The sequence below is a fragment of the Rhea americana genome, unplaced genomic scaffold (assembly GCF_003343005.1).
Source record: "Rhea americana isolate MKP2758 unplaced genomic scaffold, rheAme1 scaffold_7, whole genome shotgun sequence".
In the NCBI taxonomy this organism is placed as follows: domain Eukaryota; kingdom Metazoa; phylum Chordata; class Aves; order Rheiformes; family Rheidae; genus Rhea; species Rhea americana.
The window spans coordinates 7715534-7734709 of NW_028186867.1; the positions used below are offsets into that span (position 1 = coordinate 7715534).

The 19176-nt window shown below is 38.7% G+C and overlaps 1 protein-coding gene across 2 annotated transcripts in view; it reads right to left on the bottom strand.

The window, feature by feature from the left end:
• JADE3 (jade family PHD finger 3) overlaps positions 1–19176 on the bottom strand; it is a 69484-nt gene that overhangs the window by 5336 nt on the left and 44972 nt on the right. For both annotated transcript variants that reach the window (XM_085321439.1, XM_085321438.1), the window contains 6 exons: positions 16356–16513; positions 13541–13731; positions 11062–11273; positions 8061–8228; positions 2508–2624; positions 1488–1961 (listed from right to left, as the gene is read on the bottom strand). In XM_085321439.1, the coding sequence (XP_085177565.1) occupies positions 1488–1961; positions 2508–2624; positions 8061–8228; positions 11062–11273; positions 13541–13731; positions 16356–16513 (1320 nt within the window). The remainder of the gene's footprint in view (positions 1–1487; positions 1962–2507; positions 2625–8060; positions 8229–11061; positions 11274–13540; positions 13732–16355; positions 16514–19176) is intronic.

A 19176-nucleotide genomic window follows, 5' to 3' on the forward strand; every position in this document is an offset into this window, starting at 1 on the left:
AAACACTCATTGTATTGTTTTTTTCCTTTGTTTGGTAGTTTTATTCATCATGTTGTTGCGGTATTTTTTTTTTTTTGTTGTTTTTTTTTTTTTTTTTTTTTTAAGGATTTATATCCTGGATATTATTTTTAAATCAGGATCTTTATCTATGTCCTGGAAAAGAAGATCTGAGCTCAGCTTTGACTAGACTGAAGAGAATGATTAGACTGACAAGTGCAAGTTCCAGGTCCAGCACTTATCCCTCTGTATTTTCATGATATTTCTCCTCTCYCCACTATTGTTTTCTCTTTTCCTACTGCACCGTATTTTCTGTTGCCTATTTGTCCTTTTCCCTCTCTCTTCCCAGATATCTCAGTATCCCATTTAGCATGCCCAATTTACTTTGTTACCTTCCGTACATTCACTGTCACGAAGCACTTTAAAAGTGCACGTGATTACCAGCCAACAGACTGAARTAACGGGCAGCCTCCAAGTGGTACCAAAGCTGTCCCCCTCTCCATCAGCCGACAGGAAAAGACAAACTGTACAGTTTTCTAAGAAATTCCTACCCTGGATTTTGTTCAAAGACTCCATCTTTTTAATTCATCTCCTAGCTGGCAGTCTGATACACCTAACAGCCCCAAGTACTGATAAAAAGATAATACCCTTTTCATTCTACTCAGCAAAGCCACAAGCAGTAGTAGGCTCAGTGGGTTGCTTTCAGACCACTAACGGCACCTACGGCAGTTCTAGGCGCAGTTAAAGCRTCTGGTTAAAGAGAGCAAGGAGTGATTCAGTGTTTACAACGCAGACACTGGCAGGCTAGCAAAGAAGAAAGGTGAGCATGACTCTTGAATCAGATGCCATGGGAAGTAGTTTGAGTACACGCCAGCATTTATTTTTTTTTCCCGTGTGAAGTCAGGACTTAACTGCACAAATTAACCATCTAGGATTTTACCTAATTACCTTCATAGAGGTGAGAAGTTCTGTTTGGATTTAATATATATTTCAGGATTCCTCAAAAGCTTATGGCACACTCAGAGAATACTTATTGCTTCCTTCAAGCAAATTCATTTTTCCAAATTCAGAATTGGCTAACAGCATCTGCGTTTCCTGAATTTATAACAGTATCACTAGCATCTACTAAAGCTGGTTCAAATAAGCATTTACTAAACATTTACTCACGAAGATAAAAGCAAAGAGTCAATTAGCAAATATGCCCACTGTGCATAGAAGCATGCATCTTAAACTATATAAAGGAGATGCCTATAAGCAAGTCAGGAGGTACTGTTTACATATTAGATCTGTGACTAGATTGAGAAAGGACACCTCCTGAAATCTCTGCAGCAGGCAATACAGCATATCACAAGATTGGAGTCGAAGGCCTTACCTATTTATTTTTTTAAATCATCTGCCCATGCTTCTCCCATTCCCCCTTTTTCCCTTGTCCACAAAGACTTCACTCACTTGCAGATTTTTTTTCAAACGTTTACCACTTAAACTCTTACCCTCTCTAGGTCCTGCCTCAAATGCATGAACATCCTCATGCGAGTATGAATGCTATCTTCTTTTGGCTGAACCAAGCCATTTTCTTCATCCTCCTTGGGAGGAAACAAGGGTTTGTTAAAGTTACTTTTCCGCTTTAATTTCCAGTAATTGTAGATGAAGTCTACAGCAAGTTTAGGTAGGCCCAGTTCTGCTGCAACATCCTCTACTTTAACTAGTGAGTAAAATTCTTCTTCTAGCTCTCGGAGTTTTTGAGCTCGCAAACTGGTTTTCTCACTCTCTGTTTGCTTCTGGTCTGACACACTCTTGGGGTGCTCATCAATGTCAGGCAGAGAATTTTGTTTGTTTTTGCTGTGCTTTAGACAGTACGACTTGAACTTGACCTCATCCCCATCATCCAGAATAGTTTTCATTTCTAAGCTATGCTCAAAGGCACAGGTGACATGAAAGGCAGTGATGCAGCTTTTCACAGAGCACTACAAATAGAGAAAATAAAGTAAGTCACCAACAGTAGCAACAAATCAGAACACAATCATCTCAACTGTATAAAAGTACATTCCTACAAAAACGTTTCTTAAATACTGTTAGAAATATCTATTGCACTCTTAAGTTAGTTCCACCAGATTTAGGGAAAAAAAATAAAATAAAAAGAGCAGCAGTCCATTTCTCCTTTCAGGATAGTGACATGTAATTTCAAACGCAATGTCTGAAATGTGGATTTTCTCATTTGTCAACGGAGTGCTCAATAGAAGAACATTCCACCCATCTCTGACCCATGTACTAGCCATGCTTACACATTTTCATAGCTTTAGCGGAAGATAGCAGTTCTAGTTAATTCCCAAGTCTCTATACTATAGGGTGCTTAGTGAACTAACACGAAGAGTATAAACAGCTATGAGGATGCATGCAGCTATCCAACAGTCTTCATTATTAAGCATCACTGAACACAGGAAGAACAGAACTTGGAAACTAAATTCCCCTCCTCACATAGACTCAAGAGTCACTACTGGACAAGTACATACCTGAATGCAAGCACCGGTTTTCAATTTGCATAAACTACATACTAAAGCCCATCGACTTGGTGGAATGTGAGACACCTTTGTGATTGGTTCCATCCTCTCTGGACAAGCAATGCTAACCTGTTAATAGCATGGAAAGCATTTGTCAAGACAGTAAAAACAAACTAGCCATTAATACAACAATTCCTTTCAATTTTATATTTTTCCATTTTAACAGGCTCAACTTAGCAAGTTAATCAAAGTTAATACCAAGTTAATCAACACAAACCAGGAGTATTTCCTCATTCTTACCTGAAAAGTTTCTCTGTTTGGGATCCACAGATCCGCTACAATAGCTACTTCTGCCAGCTCACAATTTGGAGAAGAACTAGATCTATCAGGCAGCAGCCAGAGAAAACCTAGCTTCCCTGCGTTCCCTCTACTGAGCGCTCCCAATAAAAGAGGCAGTTCTAATACACTTCTCTAACTACAGATCATATGATTTGAGAGAGAATACAACAAACTTCTCTTACGGCAAAGCATGGTATATTCTTGTGTGCCAGTTTTTGCATACTTATTCTGGATGATCTATTTGTCTCTAGTGGGCCAGATTATGAACATTAAGACTAAAAGAAACAAAATTCAGTTAAGCACAAATATCTTTTCTCCTCTTCTTTACTGCACTAAGGTCCATGTATCCTTGTGATAGAAATTTCTCATCTGTGCGCTCTCCGTACTGGGAAGAAGAAATATCTTTCATATAAGACACCAAAATGGAGACAAATGATTCTTTAACATCTCAGCAGCACCCCTAAAGAGATGGGATGTATCCAAGTKCAGGAACAGAACTGGACTAATACCAAAATGAAGGCCACGTGAAAGAAGATTTCAGAGAGACAACTATTCTGCCAGTCTCCAAAAGTTTGAATTTTGATGCTTAAACAAAGGAGGAACACTTCCTGAATTTAGAGGTTGTGTGCTAAGAAGGACTACCTGCATATAAAATGCAATACTGTTTGTAGGTAAGGAGATCCCCAAACTTCATATGAACAATTCACCTGAACGGAGCAGACCCCGTTATGACTAGTACTTCCAATGGATGGGACAGGGACAGGTCTCAGAGTTCAAAGAAAGGAGATTCCTAGGTCATGCTCTGTGGCACTGTGAGGTCAGAATAAAGTTGATTCCTTAAGAAAGGAGTTGCGATTGAAATTTGAACAGCAGTATTTTTCTAGAACACTTTACAAGCACTATCCTATGGTCTTTTTCACAAACTGTTCTTCCAATCTCCATAAATAAGACTCCCTTAAGAAACTCCAGATTATACAAATTAGCTTAACATCTGATAATTCAACTACCACTTTTAAAAGAGCCAGTAACCTAGGCTGAATTTCCTAGCTTTGCTTCTGGAGCACATGAGCAATCACTTGGTGTAAGCATTCATTTCAGAGCCTGTTTAATCACAGAGSAGGACAGTCTTTGTTTTGGGAGACTGTAAAGCAGACATTCTCAAAGATAGAAATACTGAACTGATCAAGCCTGGCGTAAGGCTCAAACAGAGTATTATTGCTACTCTGTCACTCTCATCTTTTGCATTGCCCCAAGAATCAGTCAAAAAGATGGGAAATAGAGCTTCACAAGAGGATACYTGCTTTATCATTTCCACATTTTTTTTAAAAAAAGGCTAATCCATTTATAAATTAGTGACAGAAGTTGACACAAATACCATTTATATTTGCTATACTATTTCACTCTCCACTCCCCCAGCTGCAAGTTTTATCTTCTGGAATACCCTGAGGTCAACTTGGTGCTGGATGGTGTTTCCACTCAGCCCAGTAACAACCACAAGCAACTGTCCTGAACTCATGAATTCAGAAGGCCTGCTACGGGCACTGGGTCAGCCTTCTCTTCGGTCAAAATCAAAGGGAACCAAAAAGAAAAATTCCCCTGCGGAAAGATGAGAGGACTTTGCACTTAAAAAAGCCAACATGACTGTCATTTTGATGCTGGAAGAAAATGTCAGCTCAAATGATAAAAAAGTAAGATGAGGAAAAGAAATCTATGTGCAAAGAAAACCCAAGCTGTTTCTCAGAAGTCTTCATGAGAAAGATAGCAAGATGTCTCAGAAAGGGCCTACTTTTCACAAGACTAGAAAGAGAACAGGGAGGCAGTAAGCAATGTTCTCCTCAGGAAGAGATGATAGCCAATTTCATCTGTTGTGGCCTTCCTAAAAATTGGTGGAAAATGGCCAAAGTTCTCTCAAAACTCTTGTGTGGTTTCACAGAATCACATTCAGGACTCTCATTAAAACATCAAAGGCAGCTTTTTCACTTTCAAAATGAGAGTCTCTATCACTGGTCTAGCTTGACCTTGCTCAAGACAGAGCTGGCTACAAGTTGCACAGGTATTTCTAAGGAAAAAAGCCTGGCCCCAGCTCTTGCTCCAGTTACCACTTGCCTACAAGGCAAGATCTCTTTTGGGAATTAAAGGATTGCCTCAACTTGTCCTGTTTTCTATGTTCTCTTCTAAAAAGAAATCAGAATCTACAGTAMATTTTTTGGAGATGGACAAGTACCAGCTTTGTACCGTGCTTCCCAGCAGTAGCTGGGAATTGACAAAGAGTTTCTCCCCGGCCCTCCCTCTGCCCCTTTTACTGCTCTCCCCGCTCCATCCCCAGAGAGGACTCACAAGGCCAGGAAATACTTATGCCAAAAACACTGTCCATTTGGCTTGTAATGCTGTCTGTTTATATTTCTTCACTTTATGAAAGCTTAAAGAGGAGCTGAGTCAGGTGCAGTTTATTTATACTGGCCTCATGCCGCCTGCATTTTTCTAACATTCAGAGAAAGAAGTCAAGGCAATGCCTGTTTGAACTTGGCTGTCCACGAGGGATCCACAGGGCAACAAGGCCAACCTTTCCACCCCAATAACCTCTCTTCTCAAGACAGAAGTGATCAGTCTGCCTTAGCAGTCTTTTCTGTGGCTTTCTCTGCTATTTCATCAGGTTATATCAGGTTACATTTTGACTGCTGTGTTCTGAAGAAGTTTTAACAGTTGGAGAAGGTGAAAAATGACCACTGTTGAAGCCTCTTACTTGTGACTGTTATGCCTGTGAGCTGACATCTCTCCCATGACCCTGCCACTCTTCTTGGCTGGTGACCTGGCACCAGCAGCTGCATATCAGTGTGCAAAGATCTGCATGTGCGGCTGGGAAGGACAATGGCTAAAGCACAGCCACCGACAACTGCAGCTAAGGATAGTCACTCGATACCTTTCCACTGTATCAAGGCAAAAACTTTTGTTTCACCTGACAACACAATTTTGAGGGAGGACGTAACAGTAACGTGTTATCGAAAGCAGAGAACCTCTGAATTTCAAAACATTCGGTGTAAGCCTTCTGGTCTCAAAGTCTTTTTTAGAGGATGCCCTTTGAGAAAGCATGAAAGAAAAGAGATATTTAAGTTAAAAGACTATAATGTCAGAAGAATAAAAAGATACAAACCAAAAATAAATACTGTTTGGAAAGTAAAAACCTTCAGATTTCCCAGGCAAGTGCAGTTTAAGAAAGCCTTTCAACAGCATTACCTCAGAAGGGAAAGGWGGGAAAACCATATAAGAAAGTGCTGAACAAACTAATGAAGGAAACTATCCGGTGCCATTGCCTCCAGCAACATCTGGAGGCAATATAGTAGCCTATAGTGACCCATGAGGTCCCTCTCTCAGCCTTTTACCAGGAGGCATACACACATTCACGGGTCATTCTTCCCYTCATTCTGCCTTGCTCCCTTATGTTACAGGGGACTTCTGTAGAGCAGACTCTCCCCTCAAAGAGGATTTCAWTAGTCATCTGGTTCCCTCTTGGGAGGTTCCACTGTGCTCTGCCTTAGGGAGAAGAGTAGGTCTGTATGGAAATGCATACTCCCCTCAAAGTATCTCTATAGCTCCAGGTCTTCAAAATCTGGGTCCTTCTTGTCCCTGCACCACATAAAACCATGACGACTCTTTAGACAGGAACAGAACAAGGTGTCAGCAGAGATTCCCAAGGCTTGCTCTGGATTCCCTGGTGACTGAAYTGCTTGACAAGYGACAGTACAGGAGACAAGGTGGCTGGATCCAAGAGACATTTCCCCTATCTGCCGGCAGCCATCACYGCCTTGCTGGGCCGACRTGCTTGGTGGAGGTGCAGAGCTGCYCGAGGCTGGCAGCCACCAACTGAGCTGTGGGTGCAGACGGACCTGTGCTGCCCCCAGCTTTACTCCCTGGGCCAGACAGGGCAGGCAGCCAGCACGTGCTGCCTGCCCAGCCGTCAGATGGTTTCTAAACCTCCTCATTCTGCTCTTCTTAGGTTAAGCATCACAGCAAATATGTGCAGAAATGACCTTTTAGGAAAAGGTCCACTCAGAGCCAGGAGAGCTTCTAGCCAAGATACTTCAAGTATGGGAGACAAAGTCAGCAGACAAATGAGTTTTTTGTAAACTCTCTCCCCCTCTCCCCAAACTCCCTTCTCTCCATGAAGACTGAGGAGACACCAACAACTGCAAGCAGGCCTGACAGAAAAGTGGAACTGCAGAGACAATCTCCTTGGAAAAATTAAGTATTTTCTTGGGACACGGCTAGGACATATACGTTGTGTATACYGAGGAAGTTTAAACCCACAAACACACACACACTTACACACACACACACACACAGAATCTTATTATCCTCCTCAGAAATTGCTTTGTAAAAGTGGGGCCTGGCTGCTCTTGCGAACAGAAGGTTCAGAAAATCAGGCATTCCCCTGATGTCACTGTGCCAACATGCTCAGGCTAAATCATCTGCCATGGATGGATTTGTGGATCTTACCAGAAAGAGGGCGTCATTACTGAGCACAAATTGAAATACAAAGTCTCCTTGTAAATGAATGAATGTTCTGATTTCTAGAATTGTGATGCTAAATTTGAGTCAAAATACAGAAAAACGAAGGTTTCATTATTAAAGTAACTAAATACACACACACACATTTAAAAATCTTTATTTTCAAAAAGAAAGTATAAAAAACAAAAAGCCTCACCTCCCTAAAATTCTGAAAGCTTTTAAGCCAAAAAAGTAAATTAACTACAAATAACTTCCCATTTTAGCATCAACCATATATAAATAATGTATTTTTTCTTTCTTTTTAAAGAAAGTGGCCATATTCATGAAAATTACGTGTCTGAGAGCACATAAGTGTATCAGAAAATAAGAGAGACAATGAAGCTGCAGTTGTACAGCGAACACTAACTTACATCAGTAAACCTTTCCAGCAGGTCACTCARATGCCACAATGATACTAAAGTGCTTGCTCAGTAAATGGAGGGGACAAAGTGATCAATTAATTAATGAAACATGAGCTGGACTCTCTCCCATCTTCATAGATTATGCAGACTCATCAGAATGAAGTCTAGTATTAAGCCACACAGATGCCTTAAATCACGAGAACGTAAAAAGGCAGAGGAAAGAACAAGAACGACGACAGGGAAGAGAGCCCGCAAATAAAAAATAGAAAGGAGAGAGAAAGATGAAAAAAGGACAAAAAAGGCATAGATTAAGTTTTACCTCGGGAATCCAGAGGGCACAGCTCACATGTGCCCACTTGGTCCCCGTCCTTGTAGCTTTCATGGCACCTCCTCTTTTGGGACATAAGAGACACTGAGGATGTATTCCCAGGACGCACGTGCGACACAGCCAGCTCCCTTCGGGGACCTTTAAGATTCCGTAACATGCCTTGGAAGAGAACATGTATTGAAATCATTGCACTGGTAAGATTTTACACACAAATGTTCACACTAATTTTCAGATGGCAYAAAGCTTTCAAATACTAACATCACAGCTTGGCATCACAGATTGGTATTTAATCCTTCTCCAATTTCTTCACACAAAACTAGTCAAGTGATCAAAGATAAATAGACTATAARAAATCTTTTATGTCCATTTCTTTTCAAAATTTGTCCATTGGTGCTTATATATAAAAACATACCCATTGTGACTAGAAAATAACACTGATGTTAAGAACCTCAATCTTCACATTTACTGGCTTTTACATTTCTGAAGCAAAAAATGCAGACATCCCTTCAAACTAGCTTCTGCATATGATCTGCTTTTTAAATGGCATTTTCCCACCATTAGTAACTTTATGATCTAACATTATTCTACTTAGATATGAAGGGTTACAAGCTGTTTGACTGAAGACTGTTTCTTACAACATTACTTTTATGGTTACAGTTGTGAGAATTGTTTGTCACTTTAAATATTTATACAATACTGCAACAAAAGTTACAGCATGRACTGATGTGCTGGGTTTTATGCCTATTTCCTCAGAATTGCATTTAAATTTCTCAGTCGCTGGAAGGTTAAGTGTTGCTAAATTTGAGAATTAAAAAAAAGTCTGTTTTCTTGTTTAAATTCATAGCTGTTCATAACGTAACAGCTAACTACACATGTACACAGATATATTCTGCTGTACACACTGAGCAGTAAGATGTGTGTACCTCAAACCACTGCCTGACAACAAGGTCTAATTCTACAAAGCTAAAATGAAAGTTTTATCAATAAGGCGTCTTTCCTAGCATATCTCACCATTCCTAATGTTGTATTCGGGAGCAGTAAGATTGAAAGCTTCAACAGAACAGGATCATTAACTGTAACCACTGTTTTAGTCTCAAATATAGTATACGTTTCCTATGCTCACTTTCYCAGATTTCTAGGATCTCAGTATTTAATAGAAAAAAAGAATCGTGAAATACTGCACATTTATGCCATATCCTGTGGAGTGGGATCTTCCTGAATTAAATACCATATAATGAAAATTCCAAGACAGTCAGACTAATCAACATACTCTTTTGATGCAACATTACCATTGTTATGAAAACCCAGCAGAGGGCGACATAATGTAAATTTTACAAGTGATTTTTTTCCTATTACGTGGTTTAGTCACACCTACATCCTTACTATTAAACTAATGCAAAAGTGGCATTATATCTAAGTTCACAATATATTCAGAGGTTTGAAAATGGGCAGAAAGTATATTCTAATTTAATCCAGTCAGTTAGTCCAGGAGGCTTAGATTAAAACAGCAGTTTCATGATAAGTTTCAGCCAGTCTGAGAGGGTACTATGAAAAGGGAAGTCTCACACTCCTCCCTACCTCCAAGTTGCATGGAGACAGACAGACTTGATACTATTGTGAACCAGAGCTGCTCCAGATCATAACCAAATAAWGAAATAATTTTTTTGCTTTGCTAGGCTGAGCTTTAACCAACACCAGTTCCACAGTTTGTTTTGTGTCCTGGTCACGTGGAGTGTTCGGCAGCACATACAGAAGGTATASAGGGTAATGCTCTATAGGGGATTAGGAAAAGGCATAGGACTCAGCACCATTGCTCCCTGCTTAAACTCACCTCAAAAAACAGGTGTATTTTGTCCTAGGGCATGGGGAGTCAAACAACCCACTTTTTCTCTCTGCCTCCCAAGCCTAGGGCACGAAGGCAAGTGCTCCGGAAGTCAGGACCTCCCAGTCCAGAAAAAGGCATGGTGAAGGAGCAGGCGTGAGAAGGCAATGGGTCATCAGCTCAAGCTCAGCTGTCAGTGGGCATCTGCAAGCCTCTGACTGTAAATCCATCGTTATTTTCAAATGGGTATAAGCATGGGCTGCCTCTGAAACAGGCAGCCCAGCTGCCAGTCATATGCCTGTCATTGGCCTTGTTTCTGGCATTCACATTCACGTGGCTGCTTCATGTGCTGAAGCAGAACAGGAAAGTGGCCCAGCTGAAAGACAGCCAGCTGCACATGAGGAGGGGAAAGCTTCTTTTTCCACCAGTAAGTTTTCTGAATATTACCTGTACTTACCACTTTTTTTTTTAATTTATTTACTTAAACCTCTTAGTCTCTTTAATTTATTGCGCCACCCCTTCCAAAACAGGATGCATCTGACACCACAGGATTCATGTCCTTTTCTTGACTGTAAGGATACCTGTGCTTGACTCTGCTGAGGTCAGGCAGCATGAAGTCTAAGCTACATTTGCAATGCTAAAAACCTGAGAAACATTCACTCTGAAAGCACAGTTGCTGCAGGTGCTCATGCCTTCTAAATCAAAATAAGTCTGTTAAAGCACCTACATGTGTTTTGAGATGCCTAAATTTGGACTGATCATGTCTGGCCAATTAACCAGGCAATTAAGAGGGAAAAATCCTTGCTCTGAAAAAAAATGATTCTTAAATTCTTCACATATAGGCAGGAAGCATTCCTGTTTATAAACCTTCGAAAGCAGGTTCAAAAGTGAGAGAAAAAAATTGTGTATGGTCACAGAAGTGCACACAATTCTTAAGAACTCACCTCATGTTCCTTCCTCACACTACTGTTGTCTACACATTTACTGTGCTAAGCCACTCAATCTACTGATAGCATCAGAGAACAAAAATTTCACTTAGTGTTGCACCATCCTTCATACTAAGCAAATCTCAAAGCCCTCCAAATAAGTATTTATTACTAGCTGAAACTCCTTACTTGCCAAGGTAAACTAAGATCACAGGACAGTGTCAACATTTCTGCAGGCACTAACCTGATGGACACAGATATTACACTTGTCACAAAACACCATATCATTCCCATCTTCACTGTCAGGGGACCGGCACACATCACAGATGACATCTTCATCATACTCTATACCTAATCCTTCTTCAGTCTCAATAGCATGATTCATATTCTCATGACAGTGCCGTTCCAGCACTTCAATCGTCTTTTCCATTGTGTTTTCATCCAGGGGCCCGCATCCTACAGTGAGGAATAAAGAGAGGAAATTAGAACACAGTCAGGCACCTCAGACTGAACCTGAGATGCAGAAAAAGAAGAACCACCTCTAGCAAATGCAGCAGTAAATAATATCTGCTCTCCCATCACTTATTTAAAAAACAAACAAATAGAACACTTTTTTTCACTCACTAGTTAATTTCAGCATTGCTATATAAATACAAATAGACCTACTACTGGAATACACGTTAAAGTTGTATACAATAAAAGACTGCTCCTAAAAACACTACAAGATATGAGTAAGGCAGCAGTTTCTGTAACTACTAGCTATTCTGATACAACTCTCACCCCATCTCCATCACTTTAAGAAACATTAATAACATCCAAAGTCACCCACTTAATGCTCTTCACTTTGAAGAGTAACTTTCTAGGAAACAGAAACTACACTTGCTATCTTATGAAAATACAGAAGTTGCCACCACTCAATATAGTATACTAATGAGTAATCAACATGAGAATTATGAAAAACATTTTTCTTTTCTTTTTATAAAATAGTAGAAAAATATACTGTTAGCAGTAAATAAAAAACCTGATTAAATCCGTATTGTCTGTTTCCTGGAACGCTACATAGATGCTAGACATACTTAGCATATCTGAAGCTAACTGTAAGTAGAACCACTTAAAAATGATTTGCTACAAGACCAATCCTCAATCTGCAGTTTCAGGATACTATAGTTAGCATATTTGGAACCTATGATGTTCACACCTACAGAAAGTCTCTAAATTCCTCTCAAAAACCTCAGCCCCAAATGATGCTGCTGCTGACCATGGTACACTATTTGCTCAGACCAGCAAAGGTTGCAACATCCACGCAAAATTAGTATCAGACTTGTATCATTTTAAGTGCAATACTCCTCATATAAAAAAATATGGCTACTGATTTTCGTTTCTCGTTTCAACTGCTGAACAGGCAAGTTGAAAAGGTAAAAAATGATTGCTGATAGAAAATGTCTTCCGTTATTGAACTAGTCTCTTCAATTTCAGGGTATTTTTTCACTCCCTGAATTCAAGAAAAAATTAGAGATCATTCAGGTGGGAAGGGAACTCAGCAGGGCTTTAGTCCAGATGCCTGCTCAGAGTAGGACCAACAYTGAATCTGGACTAAGCTGTTCAGAGATTTGTCCAGTCAGATCTCAAATATCTCCACTGGCAAAGATTTCCCCCTGCAAACAAATTTGGCTTTGCAAATACCATGCCTGTATGCCCTGGTAAGCCTATTCTTGCTTTTAACTTTTACATACGTCCTTCCGCACTGGAGCTCAGTCATAAGTTCCCTGCTTCACCAAGCTGGTCTCCTGACGTGTCTATTTTTCTAAGTATCAGCATTGACTGCTCTTGTACCTGCAGGAGGTTGTCCTTAAAGTCCTGCTAGCTCTCTTAACCTGTCCTTCAGGGCTGCCTCCCATATGCCACCCACTAGTTCTCTAAAAATGCAGAAATCTGCTCTCCTGAAGTCCAGACTGCTTGCTCTCCTCACTCCTCTCAGGATCTTAGTCTCCACTATTTCACAGTTGCTACAGCCAGCACTGCCATTGATCACACTGATCACATCCCAACCGAGTCTTCCTTGTTTGTAAACAGCAAATCCAGGAGAGCTTCAAATACCATCCTTTCCCCCATTTTTCCTACCTGTCTTTCCCAAAGAATCTGCATCCATCCATGGCAGAACACTAGCCATACAAGCTATCGCACCATATCTCAGTTATTTCAGTGGCAACTCCAAGATATTTTCCACAGTTCCTTCCCCCTCATAATCACCCATACCCATAACTTTTAAGGAAAATAAAAGTTCACTTAGCTGCTTTAAAATCAGCTAAGTATGTTTGAAACTTAATAACCCAGCATGCAAGCTCCTCACAACTCTGTATTTGGGAGCAATAATATGTTCAAGTTTAAGAAAAGGAAACACCTGCATTTTCCCTACATAATTTGTTTTTTAAAACTTTTTTTGGCCCTAAAATTAATTCTACCTGATGTGGGCTTTTTACTTCCTGCCTCAGTCTAGAAAAGTTGCAAACGATTTTGAATGTAAAGTTTTTAGACACAATAGATAAGACATTAACTGATTTAGCACCTCATTATTTTAAACAGCTTTATACTATTACCTCGTATTTTTCTTAGCATTTCCATTCAGTTCTCAGACATTCTTAAAAGATCTCACACAAAAGATTACAACTCAAAAAACATAAATTAACTGCTGCTTTAAGAACTAGAACATATTGTGAAATTACCCATTTCTGTAAGCTCCTCATTTAGTTCCTGAAGCCAGAAGATATCCATATCATCCAAATCATAGCGACACACAGATTCTGCCAATTCCAAAATGTTGATGTAACCAGGCTCTGTGGGCTCTTGGCTGGAACAGTGGATATACTTCCTGGGTCGTGTATACAGTACTTCCTTTACCTTTTCTGCTACAATCCTATTAAAAAAAAAAAAAGAGAGAGAGAGGAGTTAGCTACAGCTTTTTCAGATCCATTCTCTAAAGACAAAATGTTTGTTACCAGGTGCAAACAAACACAGTAGTTCACAGATTATAAATTAACCTGTAAGTTTACCTGGGGTGGGGGAGAAGGGATTCTGTAAATGTAATTTCTTCATACAAAATATGTTAAGATTTACTATGAGTATAAAATAGTTTTTGAAATATAAGACTGTGCATGTAACTTAAACTAGCAAATGACTGAATTATTTTTGAAACACATAGAACATAATATGCACAAAAAAAATGCTACGGTCTTTGCTTTTCAGTCTTCCTAAATAATAGGAAGAAATCTTGCCACTTAACAACCTTGAGGATACTGTCTTTTTCAGGAAAGCTTGATTTATTTTATTGCAGTGGGGTGGGAAAAGAGATGCTTACTCTTCACTTAGGATAAACAGTCTACCTTMCTTTGTAAGTGACACTGTAGCCACATTACAAATGTATTATTTTTGCTATATAAGAATCATTCTGTTGCTAAGGAAAAACAAGTACAGGAAAAACAGCTAAAAAATCATCTATGAAGTAAGGGAGAAAATATCCTTGTTTTAGACCTCTCTATTATTTTTAAAAGACAAAATTAAGTGTGTCATTAGGAAACACTAGCTTATGTGAAGGGAAAGACTGACCTTAGGTAGACAAAGTCAGTCTTTCTCTGAGTCAAATGCAAGAGCCCTGTATGTCAGAGGAAGTCAGAGATACTGAATGGAACAGTGCCAGGCATGAACAGCACTGCATGCTTTGTAGAGTAAATCCTTCAGAGTACAGAGAGGAAAAAAAATTGTGGGAAACGAGGCAAGAGGAATAAAGGAGGAGTAGGCAGCAGTCACACAGTATTCCACACAATTCTTACTGGACAATGTGGGTTGTCAACATTGGCAYAAGCAATGTTCTTCTGTCATTATTCCTCCTTTACCTTGTTCATTTTTTCCCTTCATTCCCCCATGAGCTTTGCTTTTCTCTGCTCCAGCCAAATCTATRGCAATTTTTTTCTCTGATAAAATACTGGCGGTATTAGATGCAATGTATTTATTTTTAATAACTTGGTACCGACAATAGCCCCAGTGGAAATTAAGTTATGCTTGCATTAGCACTTTCACTGGACAATTCATTTATCTTGGTCTTGAAAACTAAGCTGGCAATAGTACTTTTATGTTCAAACACAGTGTCTCCACCAGCAAGGGTTGCAGGAGTGCACTGTTATGTTTTTCTAGTGTAAGCACAGCAAGAGAGAATGAGAAGTTACTTATCAATCTCCTTAAATTGAGATCACTCAACTTCTATAACAATATGCAGCAATTTATGGAGAGAGAAGGCAGCAAGGGTTAAAGCTTCAGAGAGACAGGGGAGAGGTGTTCCACTGTGTTTAAAAAGGGTTAAATATAAAAAAGGGTAAAAAAAAAAAAAAAAAAAAAAAAAAAAAAAAAAACAAAAAAAAAAAAAAAAAAAAAAAAAAAAAAAAAAAAAAAAAAGAAAAAAAGAAAAAAAAAAAAAAAAAAAAAAAAACCCACCCTTAAATTAAACTCAGTCTAATAGGATTATACATATAAAAGGTGACAGCTTCAAGAACACCCTGATACACAAGGACTGCATGATGATTAACGCTCTTAAGTCATTTAAGGGATTCTTGAGAGTTCAGAGATGCTATGCACAGAGTTTAGTAGTGTAAGTTTGATCAAGATGAGCGATTTTGTAAAAACGGACATCTAACATTCACATCCACTGTTTATTAAAGCATGCRCTCTATGTAGATCTTCACAGCTCGAAAAGAAAAGCTTGATTTTTTCCATTCTTTTTAGGGGATGAAAAGAGCATTTACAAGATGATTAGAATTTGTTATAAATTACAAAGTGAGCAAATTCCAGAAGCAGGGACCTCAAGTTGAGAAAATAAAACAAAAATGCAAGGGAAACACARGATATAAAATTCTGAAGTGCATTTAAGGCCAACTTCCCCTACAGACCATTCAAGCACAGCTTCCTAGTTCTCTGCTTAAGGGCACAAAGAGGTTCTCAGTTTTGATTAAGAATGGTTACACTTCCATATAAAAGCAATCTGCACAATGCTACAAAGTTCTGATTAGCCTTCTTGCAAACTGTACCAGGTATCAGCTATTAAAGATTAGATCCTATTGTTCTATATTACCATGTTTTAYAGTAATGCTTTTCAAGTAACATGAAAACAGTGCAAGTTGTTTTTTCTCTTCCCCTCCATTTATTAACCTCACCACACTCAAATGAGAAGACTCATTTTTATCCGTAAGTTTTTTATCCATAGCAGCATGTGACTTAGRGCAAAAAAAAATCCCCTTTTTTTCATTCACACTACAGCCATTACAATGCTGTACAGAAAAAAAGCTGGTCTGAAGTGCCACAGAAGTCATTTCCAAATTGGTCCTGGTTTAATTTAAAAACATACCTGAAGCCTGGAAGCTACTRTATTGTAGCTTTAATATAATAACAAGGAAATGCTGACTGTATTTACACAACCAATTTTCTTGGGAATGAGAGACTATTTTTTCTGAGCTGATGTTTGGTGCACATGATCTGTCTAATTGCTGTTACCTGAGAGAAGGTTGTGGAATAGTTTCGGGACTGGCTGGAACTTGAACTCCTTTCTCCCATTCTTGCTTCCACGTGTCCGCAAAGATATAATATTCATCAGGGTTAACATGGTGAGAATCTGGTAATTTCATGGCACTAATGAGATCCTTACGGAACACCTGCAAAGAAAACCCAGGGAGCTTACTTGAGAAGAGAGTTCCACCAAATAAGCTGTAGGGCTCCCCCCTCCAATCTGCGTGGAAATAAGGCATATATGTTGATAATTTTTGAAAAAGAGTACAAGACACACAAACGACTAACATGAGATTATCTAGATTATGTAGCATGACAAGCAGTTTAAGCTAACGCATAACCATGCTGCTGCCCAAAGCAAAAAGAGGGAAAAGGAAGACTGCATCTGATTTAAGTAGCTTCAAGAATCCTCACAATATTATTTCCAGACAGCTTGTTTTACTCGCTATCGTGTATGTTTTATCCCAACATAAACACAAAGTAGCATATCCTTTTCTTTCATGAAGTTAGGCTACCTTAAATTGTCATATTCATCACTGAGTGAGAACATTTGCAGTGACAGTTACCATGGAGAAACTGATGCATGGGAATTTGCTCATCTCTGAAAACCCTTTTAAGTTTTACTGGTCAGTATCTTTGGGATCAAAGATGAACAACTGCCTATATTAAAATAAGAATTCTGTTACTATATTCCTGACTCCCCATGATGTGAACATAGCAGTACAGTCTGGCTTCAAGATTCTTTAGCAAACCTATAAAGATGAAACATGTCATCTTAAAACAATATGAAGCCAAACACCTCTACCAAAGACATTCAAATCTCTAGCTGAAAAGGAGTAAGTTTTTTTTAAAAAAGCAACCATGATTATCAGTTGTCTGAAAGCTTTCTTACTATAAGTGTCTGTCAAATACATATACAAATATATAAAGGACATAGGCACATTTTTAATCTTCTTTACTGCTCCACTGCATCAGTTCAACATTCATAAAAATCAACCATGGTTTGTGTTAGGGAGACATCAAAACTAATTAACTGTATTATCATAACGAGAAATCAAACCCTCAAAGGATAATAAAATGAAGGAGAAAATATCTCTGCAATGGCAGGTGGAACTCTCCTTCTTACTAATTCAGAATTTTATAGCCAGAATAGCAATAAAATACTTCAGAGGTAAAGATCGTTTCGTACCCTTTTCAATTTGACAGCATCAGACCAACTATGCCTACTCCAAAAATTCTCAGCTGTTCTTGGAAAACATCAAGCAAGCATTTATAGTTAAAGTCACTGGTTTTTTTTTTTTTTTTTTAATGAACAGGTATCAATATAGCCTGCTTGTAACCTGGAACATAGATGTTGCATATTATGCACTATAACTGTATCTCACACAGGCTGCCGGGAAAGCAAGCTAATCTGGGAACTCGAAAATACTGTCCAAGTCCTAAGGTTTTCTTATTTTGCTACTAATGTGTCACTGCTTTGTTTTAGATCAGATTGTTTACAGTAATTTTGCATGCAAAACTCAAGTACCTAATAAACCTTATTAAAATCCAGATGACAAAACAGAAAACATTAAGATTGTAAAAATCCATTTTTTTCCAAGCAGTATGCATACACAGAAATAAAATGTAAAGTGATTTCCCACTTGAAATATGCTTTAATTTTCTTTGTTATAAATATAGCATCAGGTCTATGAGAAATACTAACATGGCACAAGTCCAGAAATYTCCAGAAGGAAGAAAATAACCCAACAAATCAGAAATGCAATGACTGGTTTAATTAATGGAAAAGATACTCTTTGAATCCTATCTGAGATAGTGCTTTGCAAACTGCCTTTTAAGTCACCGACTGAATATAGAAATAGAATGCTCCATATCAAAACCACTACTTCTTAATACTAGATGAAAAACGCTACTAAAGGCATCAGTATTCTAACCACACTGCTTAGCAGTAAATTCATCTTCTCATCATCCATTATGTATGGAACTGTATCATCTTTATTTTTGGAGTACAAATCCCTTGGAGCATGGACTATTTTTTTTGGTTGTTGTACAGTACTGACCACAACATCACCATGCTGCAATGTTAAGTACTCTACCTTGGATTTCTAAAATTCACAATAGTGGTATCGTTGAGAGTCAAAGATTTAACCAATGCAAACACAGCCGATGAAACCTTAAGGAACCTAATATGTGACTAAGATTTCCTAAGAACACACTTTATTTTCCACTCATACTTAAAATAACAATGTAACTGAGTCTCTCCAGCCACTTGGAATCATTACACAGACACCAGCAATTCACAGCTCTCATCATTCTTCATTTCTTCACATGTGGTCTTCCAACAGTAAAATACACTCGGAAGACAACGTATGAGAACACGCGTATTTATCACACGCTCCAAACTTAATTTTGTTACGGAGGCAAACCAAAACACTCAGGGGAACCTAAGACAGTTTTCTTATGAATCAAGTAAATTTTACTTCAGCAGGCAGCCTCAAAGCTATGAATTAAGCCAACTCAAAAAAACAAAACAAAACAAAACAAAAACAACCCCCCCCCAAAACACTAGACATACATTCAGTACTTTGAGCTTTTTCTTGTAGTTGAGCTTTCGTGGACACTTAACGGAAAACCAATGCAAACCCTTTATTAACTGAATCCATAAAGTAACAGTTAGTCCAAGCTATAKCACAGTCTGTCCTCTTGAAAATGGTCACCTTCACTTCCCTGGTTAGCCAATACAGTGCAGTAGTCATGTTTCAGTCATCTCAGTGAATTACAGATTTATGTGGTTCTTARATCCAGAACA